This window comes from Perca fluviatilis, chromosome 24 (assembly GCF_010015445.1).
Source record: "Perca fluviatilis chromosome 24, GENO_Pfluv_1.0, whole genome shotgun sequence".
Lineage (NCBI taxonomy): Eukaryota > Metazoa > Chordata > Actinopteri > Perciformes > Percidae > Perca > Perca fluviatilis.
Genome location: NC_053135.1, coordinates 4,320,895 through 4,342,792, shown reverse-complemented (window position 1 = coordinate 4,342,792; position 21,898 = coordinate 4,320,895). Strand labels below are relative to the sequence as shown.

The 21,898-nt window shown below is 41.7% G+C and overlaps 2 protein-coding genes across 4 annotated transcripts in view; one reads left to right on the top strand and one right to left on the bottom strand.

The window, feature by feature from the left end:
• The window catches only part of dock9b (dedicator of cytokinesis 9b), a 58,826-nt gene extending 56,527 nt beyond the window's left edge, over positions 1-2,299 (bottom strand). For 2 of the 3 annotated variants that reach the window (XM_039793348.1, XM_039793350.1), the window contains exon 1: positions 1,453-2,299. In XM_039793348.1, coding sequence (XP_039649282.1) covers positions 1,453-1,566 — 114 coding nt within the window. In that variant the 5' untranslated portion in view covers positions 1,567-2,299. The remainder of the gene's footprint in view (positions 1-1,452) is intronic. The other variant, XM_039793355.1, reaches the window with a different exon arrangement.
• Positions 2,300-2,800: 501 nt separating this feature from the next.
• The window catches only part of LOC120554467 (bone morphogenetic protein receptor type-2-like), a 55,787-nt gene continuing 36,689 nt past the window's right edge, over positions 2,801-21,898 (top strand). Inside the window, 5 exon segments of the mRNA XM_039793374.1 lie at positions 2,801-3,833; positions 14,222-14,407; positions 15,021-15,200; positions 19,059-19,166; positions 19,437-19,528. Of these exon segments, the coding sequence (XP_039649308.1) occupies positions 3,755-3,833; positions 14,222-14,407; positions 15,021-15,200; positions 19,059-19,166; positions 19,437-19,528 (645 nt within the window). The 5' untranslated portion in view covers positions 2,801-3,754.

The window sequence follows — 21,898 nt, the reverse complement described above, 5'->3', positions numbered from 1 at the left end:
TATTGGCAAGATTGGCAAGAATAAGAGTGAACAATTTTAAATTTGGAGAAAAATATAAAATGCACAAAACATACAGTACAAACAGTAGCTCATGTACTGCCCTACTGACAAGCACACCATTTTGTGCAACAAAATGTCCACTTTTGCTTCCCTTTTTGTCTGAGCACATAGCCTCACTGTACAATGAAGGCAATGATGCACAGTATGTGAGTGTAACATGATGACCCATGCCCACCCCAATGCAAACTCATTAACACTGACCAGATCTCATGCTCAGTGGTCAGTGGCTGGACCCCGGAGCTCCACCTATCCACAGGCACTTGAAAATAAAGAAATTTAGAAATGATACCAGCAAGTCAAGTGTGATACTACTGAAAGTACGCTTGATGTAGATGCATGGAAATACAAACATGTTTCGAAACCGTTTTACTTCCAGTGTCCTGGCTATGTTTGACTATGACTTTATTGGTATACTGTGAGCCGGATACACAGATGATTATACTGACAATTTAACTTGACAGTTAGGGTGGGTTTCATGGCTCCCAGTTCTCATTTTAAGTGAGACTAAACTGTCTGTGCCTTTTGATGACTGTATAACAAGATCAGTAGGCACACTGGGACCATGGAGAGAGACAGCAGACATAATTGACAGCAAAAGCCATTCGTTGCAGAAAGAAATGGCATATCGATTATGCAACAAGACACAGTCACAGCGTAACTCCCTAAGGATGACACTACAAAAGGTAAACTGAACCACCAACAGTGCATTCTGCAGAGAAATTAAAAACACAATTTACATTTAAGAAGTGACTTATATGGAACAATATAACCTGTTTTAACACTGAGGAAGATGTCACACCTATACAACACCATCATCATCATTATTGACAAATGTTTCTCTGAGTACATATGTCAGGCAGCCTACATGCTGTATGACCTTCTGTCACACAGTAGTAAAAAAAGATAGACAGACTGTGTCTGGCAAATTTTACCTTTGTCATTAGCCTACTCAGCTGCTCTGTCTAACCTATCTGGTTGCCATGTGCACCTGTGGCATCAGATGACAGGATGAATTTAAGAAGTTTGCAGGCATTCATGACTCTGTGTGTGTGTGTGTGTGTGTGTGTGTGTGTGTGTGTGTGTGTGTGTGTGTGTGTGTGTGTGTGTTGATTGTCCCCTAGAACTGGCGGTGTATATTTCAGTTACCTGGCAACCCCTTTCAGAAAGTTGAAACATAGACACGCTGCTTAATCCGACATGGGGAATATGCACGAGCAAGTGACAGGATAACTATACAAATGTCACCAAATAAATGATGAGTGATGTTATAGAATGGTATGTGGCCCAGCTCATAACTCAAGATGTCAGGGTTTAAGACCATCCATAATTAGCAAGCACCTGCATTCAGTCGTCTTATGTGCATAACAGACAGTTTAGTTTTGTTTCTCTTACCATCAACACTGACGTCCTGACAGCCTCAGAGACGCTTTGCCTCAGCTCTGCGGCGGTACCCGGTTTGTTGAGCCCCCGGGTAAACTTCCTCGCCTCAGGTGGAGCAGAAGCCATTGTACAGACTGCCTTTCATCAGACAGCCAGGTACTGAGAAGAGCAGACTGTGAGGGCTGTTCCAAGCGGCGGTACGAAGGCTGAAACCCTGAACTCCAGGCTGTCCGACGTGCGTAAATGCACAGTGGTGCCGTTTTATCCTGCCATTACGCTTCTCTTAAACTTTACATTAGCTCAGTCATATCTACAGTAGTACAGGATACCAGGAGATGACTTCACTTGAGCAATCGGAGAGCAACATCCAAAGCCAGCTACGCTCTGTCCCGTCAGCGGAGGTCCCTTGCGCAAACAGGCACGCCCCCCTTCCTCAGTGTAATAAAGCCCAATGGAACTGCAACGTAAACGAACTCATCCATCATATTTGAAGGCTATAGTAAGGGTGAAAAAGTGCTAATGTAGGCTATATAACATGACTGCTTTATTTCTACAGTGTGGACACTCAGTTTATTGTCGAAATACCACTTTATGGTATTTTCTATCTTTGGCATAATGTTTCCATAATAAATAATAGTTAATATGAAATGCCTCGGAGATTTAGATAGCAACTATTGCCAAGTATTTCACTCCCTGCCTATCAAACATTTTGAGGTTATATAACCACAAAACGCACACTGTTCTGCCGTAGGCACAGGCTAACATTGCCACCTGCTGGAATGATTATTGTTTTAACCCATAGTTTTAACCATATAGTCTGTGTTTTAGGCTTTAAACTCTGTATAAAGTTATTTGACCACACAGAGGCAGTAAAGTAACACTAATAATTGAATAACTAGTGATGCCTTTAAAAGCAATCGGAAATAGTAACTTTTAGGTCAACGTGAGAGACATTGAAATAAGGGGATATCAATGAGAATAATGACAACAACAACACAACAATAATAATAATAATAATAATAATAATAATAATAATAATAATAATAAGAAGAAGAAGAAGAAGAAGAAGAAGAAGAAGAAGAAGAAGAAGAAGAAGAATGTGTATATATTATTAGGCTATGGCAATGTTTTCAAAAAATAATTTTCAATTAGCCTTTTACAAATAATTGGCAAATAACCAATTGCATAGGTTGCATTCAGATTGCTTAAATTATTTTATAATGCATGTTCATATTGAGCTAAGCTTTAACAGTGTTTACAGCTAACTAAAAACTCGGAGAATTGCATCGAGAGCCTGATTACAGCATGTTTTTTTCCAGGGTGTTTTATCCACAGTCTGCGGCACAGCGGCGCTGCAGCACCCCTCCCGGCTGTGTAGGACTGTCCTCCACCCCCAACACCAACCCACAGCAACCTGATACCGGAGACGAGCGGTCCAGACAAGCCTGCAAACGAGGCGTTCCCAGCCGCCCTGGCTGTCTGCACAGTGGAGCTCCAAGCCGTCATTGCATTTGTATGCTGCCGACTGCCTCGGGGAAGATCAGACCAAAAGATATACTATCCCTCGACCCGTCGTCTGCTAGAACGGGAGTAATAATCGCTGCAAACCAGAAAAGCTCACTGTGGCGCGGTTGACTTGTGAAATCTTTTTTCCCCCCACAACGAAGACCGTGAAATGAGACGGGACGCGGAGAACTAACGGGCTAGCTATTAGGCTAACATCGGTTAGCGTCGATAGCAGTCAGCCTGCAACCTAACCGAGCTAACGTTAATTGGTTAACGTAACGTTTATATGCCAAATTCGTGCCTGTTGTTGCGAAAGGGTGGACTATTTTTTAAAGTTTACAACTGATAATAGTCTGTACTTACATGAATTAGTTGTGCGTCGGTTATTTTTGCGATATTTACCTTCTTTGCCTAAGTTTTATAGGACCAGACAGTCGCCCTAGGCAGCTAGCATGTTAGCTAGCAGATATGGACGTTGTTGGCTGGCTAGTTGCAGATGGCAGACCCGCCAAACAAGTTAGCTGCTTGGTGTATCTGTCCGGTCTGTGCGGGAGTCGATAGCAGGACCAACTTTTATTGGCAGTACATTTTAGTTATCAAATCACGTCAACCGACCCCAACACCACAGCGCCTCATTTCTCAATGTGTGGTTCCATGCCTGAGAGATCAGTTCAAGTTATTGAGCTGACGTGAGGAAAAAGGGGCTGAAAACAAAGTGGCATCTAGCTACATAATAAGAAGACCAGAAGACGTATAACAAATACTTGAAGGAGCTCCAGCTACAAGACCAAAGTCGGTGTACACTGTCATGGCTCTGGGCCGAATCACAATGAAGTCACTCGCTAAATTTGGGTTTTGCCTGACGATTCTCCTGACTTCTGTGGCTGGTAAGTGGCTTATTATTCAATTGATTTTTGGAAAGAGGGAAATGTGCTTCTCATGAATATTTAATGTTTTCCTTTGGTTTCCTGCTGTCTGTATTTCGTCCACATAGCCGGTTGGTGCAGATGTTCTAGCCTGAATAATGTGAGCTGCTTCAGCCTCTACCAAAATTACGCTTTTTTTTTTTTTTACAGGGGCAGACCTAGTGTTTATTATATTTCTCATTTTTTTGTAATGTTAATACAGATAGTCTTCCTTATAGACAGTCAATATCAGACATACATTTCCTAAATCTTCACATCATCCCTATGTTTTGGTGTGTCTGGCAGACCCGTCTGTCTGTCTGTAACTATCATTTCCATCTTGTTGTCTGCCTGGCTCATTTCTGGATCGAACTGTGTAGCTCATCTCATTATAGTTAAGTAAACCTTCATAGATATATTCTCTTGAATAGAGCAGCAAGTGTACCCCTGGCTCATTTTTAATCATTCTGTGTACAAAGGCCTGGAAAAACACTGCCAAACATACCGCAGTCCTTGTCTGCCAAGTTGTGCCCCTGTTTTAGACTTTGGGCTGAAGCCAGGCTTCTGTGAGACCTTGGGCATGATAAGATAGTGGCAGGGCTGCATAGAGATGGAGGAACAGTGCAGGCAAGAGTGGAAGGTGGAATGTGTGGGAAGACAGGAAAGGTATTTTACAAGATGGGTAATTCAGGTGAGAGAAGTTCAACATGGTGCTTAGACTTTGGCAGTGTGTTTGAAAATAGGTGGTCTTGCAGTTAGGTTTGTTCATCAGGTTTTACAGCCAGGTGTGTGGGTGTGAATGAGTGTGTGTATGTGTATAAACAGCTTCCTAATCATGTATTGGGAGTGTGTGTGTTATTGTTGAGGCTCCTCCATCCATTTATAGAACGGGTGTTATCAGAAGCACAGAATAATAACTGCTGTAGAGGGAAATTTGTTATGTGTGGAGCTTAATTTGATTGCACACAGTGTGACTGTGTTGATAACTTAAAGCTGGTAGTGAGACCATGCCCATATTTTCATTTACATTTGCATTAAACAGACAAGTGGTAGTCTGAGTATTTTTTTTAATTCCCCCCCTCATTAAAATGACAAGCAAGCACTGTAATTGTTAACAATGTCCACACAGCATTTCTGACTTCCTCTGATTATGACCTCATAACATGAAGAAATACGGGATGCAAGCGTGCAGCTTTAACTTAAATTTAGTAGTGTGTAGATGAGTAAGGTCAAGAAGCGGGGTGATTCAGCAGAGAGAGCGGGGCATGATGCATTTACTGAAGAGATGAGTTGTCCGGTTGTGACGTAGGATCCGTAGGGGGTAATATTTAGCAAAATGTAAAACTGCAATTCAGCATGTCAGCCTGCACGCTGAAAGATACTTCATCATCACAAAATATTATTGCCTTGATAAGCTCACCTCTGTGAGACATGGCATGCAAATTAGTATTCCCCGAGAGCGGTTTAACGACTACAGTGACTGGCAGAAGATTTATATATTTACTCAATAATCAGTACAAGACGATTAATGGATACTTATATGCATGCGTGCCATGTAAACAGCTAATAAATTCCAATTAAATCATCACTGTGCAAAATGATGTAGGGCAGCAGTCAGATTTTGTTGTAATAATGACTGTAAAGAGACAGGAGACAAAGTACTTGCTCTCTCTGTGGTGCCGTTTGGCTCCTGAATGCAAAGCAGAGAATCCTAGTGCCCATTTCTTTAAATGATACTTGTAATGATGATGATGATGAGAGGAAGCAGAGGACCCAATAGTCTTTTTTTTTTTTTTTTTTTTCTTCAAAACTTTATTGAGTTTTCAGTCGTTATTAATAAACAATGCACAATAAACAAAATACCCTCCCTCCCTCCCTTAACCAACAATTGTCTCGGAGGACTATAAATAAGTAAGTAAATAAGATTAAAAAAATATAATATATATATATATATATATATATATATATATATATATATATATGGACCCAATAGTCTTTAGGAGCACGGTTAGTCATGGCTCTGACCCAATACCTTTTCCTTTGCCCCCTCTGTCTCTGCTCCAACATTATTGCCTCCCATCATTCCCTTTTACCATCTCAGCTATTACCTCGGTTTATTTCGTTTTCAAATTGTTTTTCATTTCCTTCCACCTGCCACGTGTTTAACCTGTTTGCAGCTGAGCTTGTGTCGTCCTTCCGCTCTCTGTCCCCTGTGACTAATCACTGTGTGGGTGTATGCCTGCTGCTCCAAAATCTGGAGTAGAAACTGTTCCAAACATGGCACAAGCCTGCAGACACTACCTGCGGTGTGACCACAGGTGTTCTTCAGCAGTGACATTAGGGGGGACAGACTTTAGTTCAAATTGTTATCAAGTAAAGTTCAACTTGTAGCATACGCATGCTCATAATGTATGCCACAGTCCACACCAGGCACCGTTGTCCCAGGTAAACTGGAGGTTTTGGGGTCCAAAGAGGATTAGAGCAAAAGCATTATACCATAGCATGAAAAGGACTGCTCATTTGCTCCGCTTGTCCAAACTCTGAAGCTGTGTTTCTCGGGGCCTCATACTGTGGCGTTGACAGGCCCACTGTTCCCCAACCAGGCTGCTTCTCTCCAGCCACGGGGGACTCTTGAAGCTGTCGGCTCTGTGGTCACATCAGCAGCTCAACAGAAAGTGGCTTGAGATTACGGACTTGCTCTGAATGGCTGTGAGTCTGTTTACCACATGGGCTAGCTCAGATTGGAGCCCACAACATTTGGTGAGCCAGGTACAGACTGCTGTCAGCCCTGGCATTTTTAATCAAATTTTAATGGAAAGCTTGGTTGGAGAAGACTAAAAATGAGGATAAATCAGAATATTAAATGCCAAGTACAATACATACACAGCCAGGAATTTGCCTCGGTGACATTGCAGCAGAGACATTTTGAAAACTAGGAAAGGAAGGGCTGTAATAGTGCAGAGAGAGCACAATAAATCTCCTTCATGTATTATGGACTGCAACTAATTATCATTTTTCTCATCAATTAATGGGGAACTTCACAGATTGTACACAACAGAGTGTTTCCCCATGTGTTGGGGACTACTACTGCATATGTGAAAAAAAGTTGTTCTTTAAGTCTTTAGTGTCTCCAGAGGGAGCTGTGTAAAGTCTGATAAATGTCCTCAAGTGATGTCACTTGAGTCAGCATCAGTTGAGCCTAAAGACTACAAGTTTTAAAGTTTAAAAGATAAATCTAGGGGTGTGGAGTTATCAAAACTTTTTCGCTCCTCATCTCTGCTTGAAGCTAGATTAGCTGCTCCTAGCATAACACACTCAACCCTGAAACGGACCTGGCAGTGGTCAAATTGCATTGTGGGTAATGTAGGCATAAGGTTTTGACAAAAAAGAAGAAATTGTGGAATAAAAAAAAAAAGACAACATCTCTGGTTGCTCTGTATCGATTTGGTCCATCGTGAGTCTGACAATGTTGTTTTGTCCGAATAACAGTCCAACACCCACAAAAAATAATTTTGAAAAAGATACAAAACTGCGAAAAGCAGCTCTTGAGTTATGCCACCATCTTATACCGTATTAATATTTTTTCATAATAATTCCAGCAAATGTACATTTGTTAAAAAGGCTTTAATGTCAGCTAAAATGAAATTCAGAGACATAAGAAAGCAGCACAGTAATTAGAATGTGTAATGTTAATGTGTGTGTTTCAATTAACACACTTTGGTTGCCCAAAGCCGAGGGGTCCACACTACCAAGCTGCATCACCTATAGCTGTCAAGTTCATCTGCTGAATCTGCATTATGGTCTTTTTGGGGTGTGGATGCAGCATCCTTCTGGAGGTAAACACAAGGATACTATAGGGAAAGGTAGCTCGTAAAATATTAAAATCAGTTGTCAAACTGCGAGGCAATCAATGTGTAGAAGCTAAAATAGAGTTCAAATAATGATGAGTACTCACGACAGGAAAATAAGCAGTTGCAGACGCCAAAGGATATAAAAGCACTGCGCCCACTTTGATATTTTTTATATTTTGCACTCAGTCCACATTATTTTGTGAGAAGAGATGACACTGACTGCAGCTAGAAACAGACCAATGGATGCTGGAATGGAGGTGGAGGGGCATTTGGTCTCTAATACAGCTAGCCTTGTACTCTATTAGATGAAAAAATCATTGTCTGTCTCTCTTAGTACCTTGGTTTGAGTTCTGAGCAGAGGTAAAAGCAAAGCGTGATACAATAGAACAGTGTTCAGACGACCTTCTGGTTTGGCAAAAAGGAGAAATTAGTGGATGTTTTATAAAACAAAAGGTGCAGCCTTGAGATGGTAACTCAGAGTGACAGCCTATGATTAACACGAAGCGTTCTCCTTGGCCAGCAGAGACAATAAGTCTAGAGCGCGCAAAAAATGTTGCTCAGACTATAGATGAACTGTTTCGGCGATGGTGGTTTTCATGGATGCAAGCTTTAGAAAGAAGGCTACTTGTTAGCAACTGCAAGGCTTTAAAGTGATATCACTCTTGCTTTTATTATAGTAGCCGGGATGCCATATCTGAGGTTATTGTACATGTCCCCTGTGTATATTTTATGTTTAGTATGTTTCTATCCACATCAGCTTATAATAGTTGCAAAACAAGGTGCAGTTACTAGATCCCAGTATTACAAGCGATCATTGGTTAAAAAGTACAGGTTTCAGACCAATTTTGCACTCGCAGCATTCCTCTGAGAAACAACCCAGAAAGAAAAAAAGATTGGGGAGAGCAGAAGGTTGCTTTTGGGGGTGATAACTATAGTCTAGCCAATACAGATATCAATATTCTAGTATTATATGGTTTGGCATTTCTGTACTGCAATGTCTTGTTACTTGTCAGCCAACATATACACCCATATATCGATAGCAATTACATAATATTGACCGATATATTTGTCTAGCTCTACTAATAAGGTTCAGCTTTTCTCGATTAATCATTTGCTGTGTAAAATGTTACGAATTTTTGCTTAACAAATGAGCATAACGATTATCGCAATAGTTGCCAGTGCATTTTTCCATCATCAACTAATTGTTTCATTTCACTCTTAAAGAAAAAAGAAAAAAAAAAAAGATGAGGTCTTAGTTTGCAATAACATCACAGCACCTGTCACAGCTCTCACAGAACAGGTACCCCATCATACCAGACAACCGCAGGCTGTGGAGCTTGTCAAGGTAGTATGTAGCCAATCAAGCCTGTAGTGGCTGTTCATTTATTCAACAAGGAAAAGATGTTCTAAACAAAGACTACATTCAAACGCAGCCTGTAACCAAACTTTTGCTTGCTCATAAATAATCTGAGATTATGCCCCCTGTGGTGTGATGGTAAACACCACCTCGGTCACTGTGTTTTCATCACATGTTCAGGAAAGTTTAGGTATATGGGCGGGAGGGCAGGGGTGGAGTATAATATATTTGATATAAATGCATTGTGGTCAATAATGGAGGCCTCTAAGCTTTGAGGGTCGTGTAAGCCCCAGGATTAGCATAACTGTACCAGACCCAGACAGCCCCAGACTGAGCGGTGGTGTTTTTGAGGGGGGTGGGCAGTCCCGAGGCAACAGATGGGACAGATTAAAGCCACACACACACACACACACACACACACACACACACACACACACACACACACACACACACACACACACACACACACATATATCTTTAAACTCAACCAGGAGACTTTGAAAATTGGAGGTGTCAGCAAACCCATCCATCCTACCTCAGCAACAAGCATGCGCTCAAACAGCAGCAGCAGGTGCGATTAGGGACGATACATGCCTCTGATGGCTGGAGTCCTGCAGCAGCTTGAGCTTTCGCGATAATGAAAACACCGTACACATGGGTATCCGTAGTGCCTCTTTGCATTATAAAATTTTTTTGTCTGTGGATGCAGTACCCATGCATGATGGCATATTATTGGCGGCTGATTCACATGGTGGAAAAGGTAAACACTAGAGAGGACGCTTCAAATGCATATATTTTTCATACACGCACAGAATCCGCATTGTACAAAGGCTCTACATAGCAGCTTTATGCCAGTTCTCCCATCTTCCCACCTAAGCAAGAGAGCACGCATGTCTGCAGAGGAGATGGTGCGTGCACGGGTGTATTAAACACGTTTCAGCATTATGGCCTCCTCTGCTTATTCGCCCCTCTGACCGTGTGTTTCTGCCTCTAATCTTGGATTTGAACTCGGAACCAGTTGTGGAGAGAAAACAGCCAACACATCAGTGCAGTCGGTGACTTTTAATCAAGTCTCAGACTGCCGTGTCTTGCATCTCTCCAATGGGCCTTGGCAGTAGGAAGAAGAGAGCCTGATTAGATCGCTGTTGTTTTTTAGCAGCGAGGCTGAGGGGAAGGGGGTAGTCCATGGTGGGCGGGGGGTGCACCGAAGGCCAATTGGGGGAGGAGGCTAAGAGGGGGGAGAGAGATTAGCAAATAACTGGGCCATGGGTAAACACTTAGCAATGCCCGCCATCATCCAATGAACAGGCTTGGAGCAGAAAACTACTCCGAAGCCTTTTGATATGACTTCTCTCTCTCTCTCTCTCTCTCTCTCTCTCTCTCTCTCTCTCTCTCTCTCTCTCTCTCTCTCTCTCTCTCTCTCTCTCTCTCTCTCTCTCTCTCTTCTCATCTGCCTCGCTCCACTGGCCTTGCCTGCATACTCTGACCCACAATCCAGTACTGCAGTGGAAGCCAAGATCACACAGCAAGCTCCACAGAGCAGAACCAGGGACAGAGCCTGCCACAGTCAATCGGAGATAAACACAGAGATTGGCATCCAACCAGAAACGCTCCTAAGAAAGACTTTAGTCAAAGAACCAACCACAGTCAAGCAGAGTGGCAGACAAACCAATGAAATCAGGAGTGCTCCCATGGCTCAGACTGCAAATGAACAAAGCCTGGTTATAACTGCTTGGGTTTGAGCTCCATCCCATGCTACAATTTCTTGCTTCTCTGTCCACTTTTCTTTGTGTATTGAGCTACTAAATCCAATAAATATATTTCAGAAGCTGAATAGTCCCTATTTGTTAAGAATGTGAAGGAGATGGGAATTAAACAAGCAGTCAGTGCACTCCATCTCCGTTGTGCACGCTTGTTATGTGCTGGCATGCCCACACAATGAAACAATTATCTATCACCATTGGGGTACGTGATATCTACTACATACTTAGTAGTAGGGTTGTGACGATAGCCGCACGGCCACAATACCATGGCCATGTGACGCCTACCGCGCGGGGTTGAGTTCATCGCCGCAAATCTTTTTGTAGGGTCAATCTCATGTTATTCCATTGCGCAATGCGTTCAGAGATTAGAGCTGTCACACACATGCCCAGTCAGAAACACAGATTCATCATTATAGATTGTTTTTACAAAGTCTCCAAAAAGACACTGCAGTTCAAGACTGGATCACAACGATTTTGAAAGGGACACGATCGCAATGGAGGGCACAACAGTATTGGTGGTATACCGCTGGGATACGTTGCTTTTTCACTGCTGAAATGAAATTCCATACCGTCACAGCCCTTAGTACAGTTACTGTTGAGGCATTGCTTTCTTGCTTTGTATTAATGCAACAAAAATGTATTTAAATATTATATAATTATAAAAGCATTAACATTTTCCCTTACAACAATAAAGTAAAATCACACTTGTTAATGAAAACCCCAAATCAATTTCTAGATTGAACTCGGCATAAGCCTTTTACCTGCTGTTTCAGTTTTTTCATGCCAGGAGCTCTCAAAGACAGAGCATCATTATAGGGTTTTTCATTTCATAGCCTTGAATTGTAGTAAAAATATTAATAATTCATGTCAGCATACAGTATCTACCCTGCTTTGGGAGAAAGACATGAGATACTCTTCTCTATGGATTTCTCCAGTCCTAGTGTACAAGGTCAGTCTGTTTGTCTAAGTGTCTAAGGGTGTTGTCACTGGTTCTGCACTTCCTTCAATTGTTCCCTTATGTTTCTCCTCTTTTACCAGGGTTCCTCCTCTACAACCTTTGCCCTCACCTCCACAGCCCAGGGTCCTCATTTATAAAACTGTGCGGCGAATTTGCATCAGAAGTTGCGTACGGACGAAACATAGGATGTGACACGCCCCAAATGAATATGCATCCATACCGACATCTTGCGCACAGAGGAAAACAAAACAAAGGACTTTCATTTAATGTTAAGTTGTAGTTCTTGTTAGAGAGGTGGAAAAGAGGAAAATGTGTTTGAAGGGCACAGTGTGGGCATTCCTAATGCCAAAAAAGCTGTAGAGTGACATGTTAAAGATGCAGTTAATGCCACAGCCTCAGATGTCGGACCGTGGCCCAAATTAAAAGGAAGTGGTCCGATATTAAAGTTGATACCAAAAAAAAGCCGAAAAAGTTTGTTTGTAGGACAAACTTATGGTTTAATCCATTCCTTGCGCTATTTCTCTTTTTGGAAAGGCTTAAAAATGTAATAATTGGACAATCGCTGTTTAGGGGAGGGGTTTCACGAATGGTCAAATGATGCACTGTTCTCCAAACAAATCTTGGCCCGTATCTGCATGACACATGCAATCTGTTGACCCTCTTAGTACTACAGATATTTTAATTAAAATTTTAACTGTTTTTCATTATTTAAAAAAAACAAACAAAGAAGACCTGGAGTGTTTTTTTTTGTTTTTTTTTTTAAACTTATCAGTTGTCAGATTCCAATAAATCAGAGCTTATCCTACCCTTTAGAAATAGAAAAGTCAAATATCGATGACTATCTGCCCATTATGTCTCCCTTTTAATGTTCTGGTTTAATGGTAGAGCGGAGATCCACTATTTTTTCCACGTCTTCCAAGTAAAGAGCTAGAGATTGACTGTGGGCTGAAATGAAAACCCAGCTACAGGAGACAATTGCTTTTCTTTGTTCATATGCTCAGTATTTATTTGGTATATTTCATGCTTGTATTGCGCTTTTTTTTTTTTTTTTAAATAGCTTTTAGTTTGATACAATGAGAACATGCACAGCATAATTTGTATGATGATAATGTAGTGCGTGTACTATTTGGTGGTCATTTTAACCCAGCGCTTGTGCTGTAAATGCATGCAAGTAGATAATCGTCTTCCCCGTTGGGAATCTAACCGCTAACCCTGGCAGTGCCGTTGCCGGCTCATTGAAATACAGTTTTCTTATCAAAACGAACATTCCTCCACTTACTTAACCCTTAGTTTGAACTCCTTTCCCACTCTGCATGTACACAGTGTGCTTCCCCCTGTAGGCAAAGTCAGTCCCACAGAACAGTAGGCAGTAGAAGCCCACAGGTTGAGGGCAGCTGAGGCCCGCAGTAGCCCAGGGTTGATAGCTTTATCTGACGATGGCAGCAGAGGAGAGAAGTTGGCGGCATGCCCAGCAGAGCTACCACTCCATCGCGTCACCTTTTGCCCACACAGGCTAGCTTGACCTTGGGCAGGGAACAGTCACCCTCCACCCCCTCCACAGCAGACTCTCCACCCCCACCCCCCTTCCCGGATGAAGGAAAGGGAGGAGCTGGGGAGTAGGGGAAACAAACTGGCACACCATGTTTTCCCTTATCTGAAATTACCCAAAACGCAGGCTATGTACACAAACACACGCACTCTGACTTTGGCTCAAACTAATTCTCCCTGGCATCGCACTCTCCCAGACGTTCACTGCAAATCAACAAGCAAACTGTCCATTTCACAACTGGACACATTCTGGCTTTTCTTTTCACTCAAGAAACACACAATTTAACACCATCTTAAAGTCATCCATATTTTCTGTAAACCCAACATAGAAAACAAACGTGGCCAAAGGCTTTAAACCAGTTGAAATTTTTGTGTTTTCATGGTAATCTTGCAGTTTTTGTTAATATTTTAAATACTGGTTGTTTCCAGCCCTTATGTGCACTTTTTCTCTGCACTGCTGAGTCTGTTTGTTTTATGTCCTTCAGGCTACAGTTTAAATTGCTATTGAGCTTTGCCTGCAAAGACGGCTGCCTCTCACAAGCCAGACAGCTATTTCTCAGCTGTGGATTCTTCTTATAGACAGACACAGTAACACTATCAATCTGTCTCTGTAGCTGGTTTAACAGACAAAGTGTGTGTGTGTGTGTGTGTGTGTGTGTGTGTGTGTGTGTGTGTGTGTGTGTGTGTGTGTGTGTGTGTGTGTGTGTGTGTAAATGCATAATGAGTAAATACATGACATCTAAAGTGTTATCCTCTCCCTTCACCGCACTAACACAAACTGCCTCCATCTTAGAATGTCATTTAACCGTTTTATTCACTTTGTTGCCACTGCAAAGCTCAGCTCTGTTTTTCTAGAAATTTCTTTTGACTCCAGCTCCTGTGTCTTTTCACAGCGGCGCAGGGTGAGGAGAGGGTGTGTGCCTTCACCGACCAGCAGGAGCAGTGGGAGATGGAGCGGGTGGCGCGGGGAGAAGGCCGGGTCTCCCCAGAGAACACCACTATCCGATGTGCCAAGGGCAGCCACTGCTTTGGCCTGTGGGAGAAAAGTCCTCCAGGCGACGTGCGACTGGTCAAACAAGGTGCTACTTTTAGATACCTCTACTAGCGTTGTACTCAAATCAGATGTTTTCTTTTTGGAATCAGATTTGGCTGATTCGACTATTCGATCTCCCTATCGAGATGCGCCACTTAGCGGTTCTGCACATGTGCTGCAGCATTATTTGATAGGGGATATGGGTCGATCGAAATACTCTACCCCTAAAATCTTAAATAAAGTATAAAATAATATGCTCCCCATATTCTTACTGCACACTTAACCCTGTCTGTAATCACAAACTTAAATAATGATGTCATAATACTGGTAGAAATACACCAAAAGGGAAAAAAAGAAATGCACAAAAACGCATAAGGTCACATTTTTTGACAAGGCGGCATTATGTCAGGGGCTGTGGACATAATGCCCGCTGCGCCCTCTCTCCCTGTCGGCAACCCACCCGCCTCGTTAACCATGCTTTTGTGGGTGTGACTTTTTTGCTGTGTCGTCATTCGTATCTATAGACCACCTGTGGGAAATGTGTATAAAAAATAGGGCAATCAAAAAAAAAAGACATCGTTTTGGTTCACTGTACAACTGAAAAGTATTCTATCAATATTTTGCTATTATCATTACTATCCGTCACTTCTCTCTGTCAGGTTGCTGGACTCACCTGGGTGACCACAAAGGTTGCCAAGACGACCGCTGCGTGGTGACCAACCTCCCTCCACAGATTCAGAATGGGACATACCACTTCTGCTGCTGTGGCACCAACATGTGCAATGTCAACTTCACAGAGGACTTCCCCCCGCCCAGCCCCACCACAGCACAGCCCATCTGTAAGGACATATTTGCACACTTGCACAAAAGTGGAACCACAGTTCATCAATCACTGCTGTGCTCTGTATATGTAGTCATACAATAGATGATATCCAACTCTGGCTTGTTCTGTAGTGAGTTTCATTTAATTTCTTGCCAAATAATTTCTTTATAGTCATGATGCATCTTCTTTTTATATGGCCGACAAAAGCAAGTCATCCAGATAGAATCAAAGCCAGATCTCAGCCTACACTAATACTCTTAAGGCTTTAGTATTGAATTATATGCTGACTATTTTTGGCAAACGGAGGCAGTCAGGGAAATCACTAAACCACTGAATACCTGTGACGTCGGGTCAGTTCAACTGCAAGGGTAAACTAAAAGAGGAGTTGTATTTAGAAGGTAGCTGTGACTTGTTTGAATGAAAGTCTGTTTTGGATCTAGACTGCCTGAATTTATTTTAGATGGTTATATTGTCCTATTTTTCACGTAGATAAATAGACTCAGGGAGCCGTATTTGGAGATTCTAACTTCTCTGCCACGGTTGCAATCATCTCTTACACAATTGGGTGCATTAGATGGGGGGGAGGGGTGAATGAAAGAAAAATGACTAACAAAGAAAAGAATGGGAGAAAACCAATGCAGGCCCACACAGATTATATATTAGAAGGATAAACCCAGGCAGGCCCACACAGTTCCAAATCACAAAGCTATTAACGGAAAAGAATGAAATTATGTTTCGATATATCGTCAGAGCTGTCATACCTACACCTACTTGTAGCTACTTTTTCTCTCTTCCTCCTCCTGCTTCGTTATTCTTCCACATTGCTTAGAACTGAGTTTCCTGAGTGCTATCCATTATGAACCTTAAGAGCTACGAATTGCAATGCGAATTGGTTTGCGTTCACGGACAGATATGCTAGAACCATTTCCAGTGTCCTTACTAGATTATATCCACTAAAGGGCCGTGGAAGTGGTCGATATTGAGTTCTGTTTCTATCTGTGCCTGCCTGTTGTGTTTTGTAAGTTGTCGGTGAGTTTGTTAGTGAGGTGTCAAACCAAGCAAACAGCTGTACAGTAGTTGTAATTGTTCCTTCCTCAAGTTTTAGCTGTGAATGAAAGCAATGTGTGTGGCAGGAGGAATGGGTGTGGGTGACGTTGGCGGCTCATCATCTCTCCTGCCCACACATAAACACAAACACACACTCTACCATCCATGTCGTCTCTCTGCATTCCTCGGATTACGAGGCGTCTGCTCCGTCTGTCTGTCTGAGGGCGTGCCGCTGACTGTTCCACTTAGTAGACAGATGACGAGATAAAGGCAGGAGAAAGTTGGGGGGGAGATAACCATTTGGCGTTAGTAGGACGTTTGACTGATCAGAGAGGTTTATGTTTGGGTCATATGAAAACTTTAAATTCTCTTTCTGTTTATTCCCGACATGTCTGGGCAGATTCATGGCAGTATAATTTAGAAGTAGGAAATAGTTTGAGTCAGTTGGCTGTTTGAGTGATCTTAAGCCAAGAACCATGGATGACAACATTCAGGTGTTGTGGTGGTGGGAGACCTACTCGGATATTTTACTTTAAGTAAAAGGAGCAAATACGCAAGAATGTCCATCAAAATTACTCATTATACAGAATACGTTATCTAATCAGACTATAATTAATAATGGATTAATGTGTAAACTTCACTAAACTTCTGGTAACGGTTGAGTTAATTTCAGCTTCTTTATAACCTGCTGGGTAGTGTAATCACTAATAATACGACATCCTTTACTTGTTGATTCTATTTTGTATTAATTTTGCAAAGTAACAATGGCTGTCGAAAAAAATTTAGTGAGGTAAAAAATGCAATATTTGCCTCTGAAATGTAGTGGGGTAGAGGTATAAAGCTGCATAAAAGAAAGTACATACTCAATTGTACTAACAGTACTTAAGTAAATGTACTTAGTTACTTTCCACCATTTTATTTATATATATATATATACACACATACATACACATTTTTTTTTGATATGATATTGGTGGTGATATAAAAGTAGGCAATATCATTAAGATTAAGGAGATTTTCAACAGATTTGTGTTGTGTTTGGGTATGTCGGTGTCTGCGCCAGTGTGTGTCAGATGGCTTCCTGTGCAACTGTCCTGTTGGTGATGAACTCGCTGACCTCAGACCTGCTGTGTCAACCCCCGTGTGTGTGTGTGTGTGTGTGTGTGTGTGTGTGTGTGTGTGTGTGTGTGTGTGTGTGTGTGTGTGTGTGTGTGTGTGTGTGTGTGTGTGTGTGTGTGTGTGTGTGTGTGTGTGTGAGAGCGTGTGTGCATGCATGCTCATGTTAGGATGTCAATCAAAGGCGCCCTTAAGGCTCTCAAAGTCATCAATTATTGATAAAGCTGGTGTCTCACGGCAGCACCAGTGTGTGTTGACTAATGTAACAGATGCGGAGGAGACAGAGGAGTTTGTGTTTCTAGTGGTATATAAGAGCAAGGCAAGCGTTGGTATATTTAAGTTGTGCGCATGTTTGTCTCCAGAGTCGTACTTATAGCTAATGCGCTTTCATTAATCACAAATACCTGACAGCTGGAACTGCAGCCGCCTCAGCTAACTGCTTCTACCTGCCACCAACCAAATTCATCTGACCAGCTCTCTGGTGTTCTCTCTGTTTTTACATATTTTCTTTCTCTCACTCTCTTCATTCCCTTCCCACGCCCACCTCTGATTCTCTCTTTCTGCACTGCTTTCCAGTCTGTTGACCATGCTTCATTGTTGTGTGGCTTAATTTGATCTTTTATGCGCTTCATGGCATGCCTGATCGTCCGCTAACACACACATTTGCATACCCAAGACATTTAAGTTTGTGTGTGTGTGTGTGTGTTTGTGTGTGTGTGTGTGTGTGTGTGTGTGTGTGTGTGTGTTTTTGTGTGTGTGTGTGTGTGTGTGTGTGTGTGTTTGTGTGTGTGTGTTTGTGTGTGTGTGTTGTAGGGCTGCTCCCTCTTAGTCGATTAGTCGACTAATCGGTCGTTTTGGTCTTAGTCATCTTAGATTTCTTTAGTCAATTAGTCATTTTTTATGCTTTTTTTTTCATGCTGAATGACTTATTTCCAAGAAACGTATGAGCACATCTCTGGTAAACGCAATAATTAAAGTGGTGCTTTTGCATGACTCTTTGTGGAGAAACTCAGATTTACAGCTCTGTCGATTAAATCAACTAATCGATTAGTCGATACAATTGAATGAGTGTTAGTCGACTAAGAATTTCTTCAATCGAGCACAGCCCTACCGTGTTGTGTATTTGGGAGTGAAAAACTAAAACACTTTACACATCCCATACATATTGCCAGTATATTCAAAATGTTGCACTCACAGGCAAAAAGGGTTTCAAAGACAGCAGCAGTAAGTTGGTGTTAGAAACACCTTTCAGTTCACGGCAGTTCATTATCCAACACGGTCTCTTGTCATTTTCACTGTACAAAATAGAGCAAGAACATGTTAAAGAAAGCAAAATTCTAACAGGTAACAAACTCAAGAAAAGAATCATACAGTAACAACATAAGTGCACACAGAGCCAAAATGCCAAGAGGCTTATGGCGTGTCTCACCGTGAGTATTGAAGGTGACTTTATGGAGTGCATTATCTATATGAATATCTAAATCAACACACAACATGAGGCTTGCAGATCTGATGGACTGGGTTGCATCTCTGTACAAGTGTACCTAATAAACTGGTAACTCGGTGTATAAATGTCAGCTGTGGTACATGGCCTTCCTCTGACTTCCTGCTCACATAACCAAAGGTGATGGTTTCCCATGTGCTCTTCCCACATAAAGGTTAGTCATTTTTACTTTTTGTAATTGGTGAGTTTTTTTTGTTTTTTTTGTAGACCCTCGCACACTGCGCCATGAAGAGACCGTAATTATTGCCCTGGCAACAGTCTCCGTGCTGGCCGTGGTTGCTGTAGCAGCCTTCTTTGGTTACCGCATGATGCACGGTGAGTTACCATGGTGCCACGCTGTGAGGAAGAGCAGAGAACATTCATTATTCAAGGCTGTTCAAATGTTTGTGGTAGAATTTAAGTTAATGTAATGAATGAAATCAGAGCTGATCTCTTGTTTAAATGCATCTCCATGTTTTGAAATGTTCTGAAGTGTGTGTGTGTGTGTGTGTGTGTGTGTGTGTGTGTGTGTGTGTGTGTGTGTGTGTGTGTGTGTGTGTGTGTGTGTGTGTGTGTGTGTGTGTGTGTGTGTGTGTGTTTTAACAGGCGATGGTAAGCAAGGCCTTCATAACCTGAATATGATGGAGGCTGCTGGCTCTGAGAGCTCTCTGGACCTAGACAATCTCAAACTGCTGGAGGTCAGTGCCCACAGTGTATCCTCTCTTCACTTTTCTACCTCTGTCTTTGTGCCTAGACGGGCTCCAACTTGCGATTATAATTTTCTGGCCCAGGAAAGAGCCAAAATATTTAGTTTAGCGGACATAAAATGTGAGAGGCATCATTATACATATAATAATTCCTCTCGCGTATACATTCTGCAAACTGGCTTCAATTCACCACCTCACCATCTGCATTCCATTTTTTCCCTTCAAAATATTCGTATGCATAGGTCAGATGTTTGTTTTTTTCTTATAAATCCGAATTTATGCTTAGAAAGTGACGTACGCACATTTCAAACCAGTTTTCTGTGCGTGCGCAGTGGTTATAAATGAGGCCCTGGGCCTGTTCTGCTGTGCTTTTGTTCTTCATTTTTCAGTTTATAGTTAAGTCATGATAATTATATTACATGTTTACCAGGCTTGAGGTCACAATTTATAATGGTTTAGCTGTTGATGGCTAAATAAAGATATGTTAGTTATATAAATTCATGCATCAATTCCTCTCACTTCATCATAACGAGCAGTGTATATGTTGACTGTATCCAATGTTGTGTTGGTCATACTATAGAATGATGAATTGCTCGTGTATAGTGAATAATACAGAAGATAAGGAGTATTAACAAAAAAACAACTTGCCATATTGTTGAGCCCTACGCGACAGCATGGCTTGTATTATTTGGTCAGGCGTGTTGTGTTCTCACTCTCTTCAGAATTTCTACAAACTGGGAGTGTGTATGTGAAGGAAGGAGGAAAACAAGAGTTTGAAATAGAAAGGAGAACCCAAAGGCATCGAGGCAAAAAATACATCAAGGTTTACGGTTACATTTGTCGTTTCAATGTGACCTTTATCATCCGATCACGGCAGGACGCATTAAGTGACAGGTCAGGGCGCACAAAAATAGGATTTTTGCTTACACTGACACAGGATCTGGAAAACCTGATATGGAAGTGGGAGAACTCATATTGTGATAGGAAGTCAATAAAGTCTGGATGAAATTCAGTCACAATGACTGGCTTCAATTCACTACCTCATCATCTGTGTTCCATTTTTCCCGTCTTCAAATGCATAGGTCAGATGTTTTTATTTTTTATTTATTTTTTGATAAATCCTAATTTATAAGGGATTAAAAGGCCTGCAGGAGAAATAAATGCAGCAACTGATATGATAAAATCCAGCCATATGAGACAGCATGATGGCAACTGTGACTTTGAAATCTGTCAGTTATCACACTATCTGTCAGTTTGTCATTTCTTTTCTAACCGTCATGTACAAGCTCAATAATTTCTCCAACTGAAAGACACGTTTTCAAAGCAATACAAGGCTGTTTTGGTGCTGCTCACAAGCTTATTGTCAGACGAAAGCTGAAAGGAAAAATCTGAGATTTTTCAACCCTATTTGAGTTGTAATAGCTTCACACTCACCACCTCCGTTTTAGAGATTCCGGACACTTATATCCATCTCCACAGTGTGACTTGCAGTAAAATGACACGATGGTTGTTGCACTGTTGACAGGTGCCTTAAACCGACAGTGACCCACAGCCACATACAGGTAAACAAACCGCGAGTGCAAATGAATAGGCTGCTAGCTTGGTTAGCCAGCAAAATGCCCCGGGAGAAGATTCCTATGCAGTTGTGTACAATGGCTAGTTTCAGTGTTTACTTTGGAATACTTCGGTGTCAGAGACAAGGGTTTGATATGATTTATGTAATACTGAAAGCCGTTTCAGTCTCGTGCTGCCCTTCCTGATATTGTTTTTCTGGTGTCTTTGTGTATTTTATTTTCTACATGGAACAGACAATACATGCTTTCAGCTGCTTCATCACACAATGGTAACATTACCAACAAACCCAGAACCAAGCGCTGAGTTATCTGGCGCAGATTTCAAGTCTCTGCAAGTTGGTTATCATTCTTAAAACTGACAGGAAGGCAGAAAAACCCCCGATATAAATCAAAAACTGCTTTAGAAAAAGGTCCACAGTAATAATAACTGTATGGTTTTTAGTAAATTGGCTATAATAGTAATAGAGTGGTATGTCTTCTAATGTGAAATGTTAGCTTTCTCAGAAATTAATTAAGACCGAAAAACAGCCAGCCGATCAGTACTGAACGTTATGATCCAACTACAGAGAAGCAGTTTTTTTCTCTTTTTAACATCTATTCAGTGCATTTCAGACCAGAGTCAGAGAGCAATATCTTTTCAGGCAGGAGTTGAATTCAGAACACTGTCCTTGTGCCTTATCAAATGCAAGTTCTTTCACATCAAACTCATTCTTGTGGGGGTGGAGGGGGGGGAGCCAGGGAGTTGTACTCAAAGACAAAACAGAGTCCACTGCTTTTATAGTATATT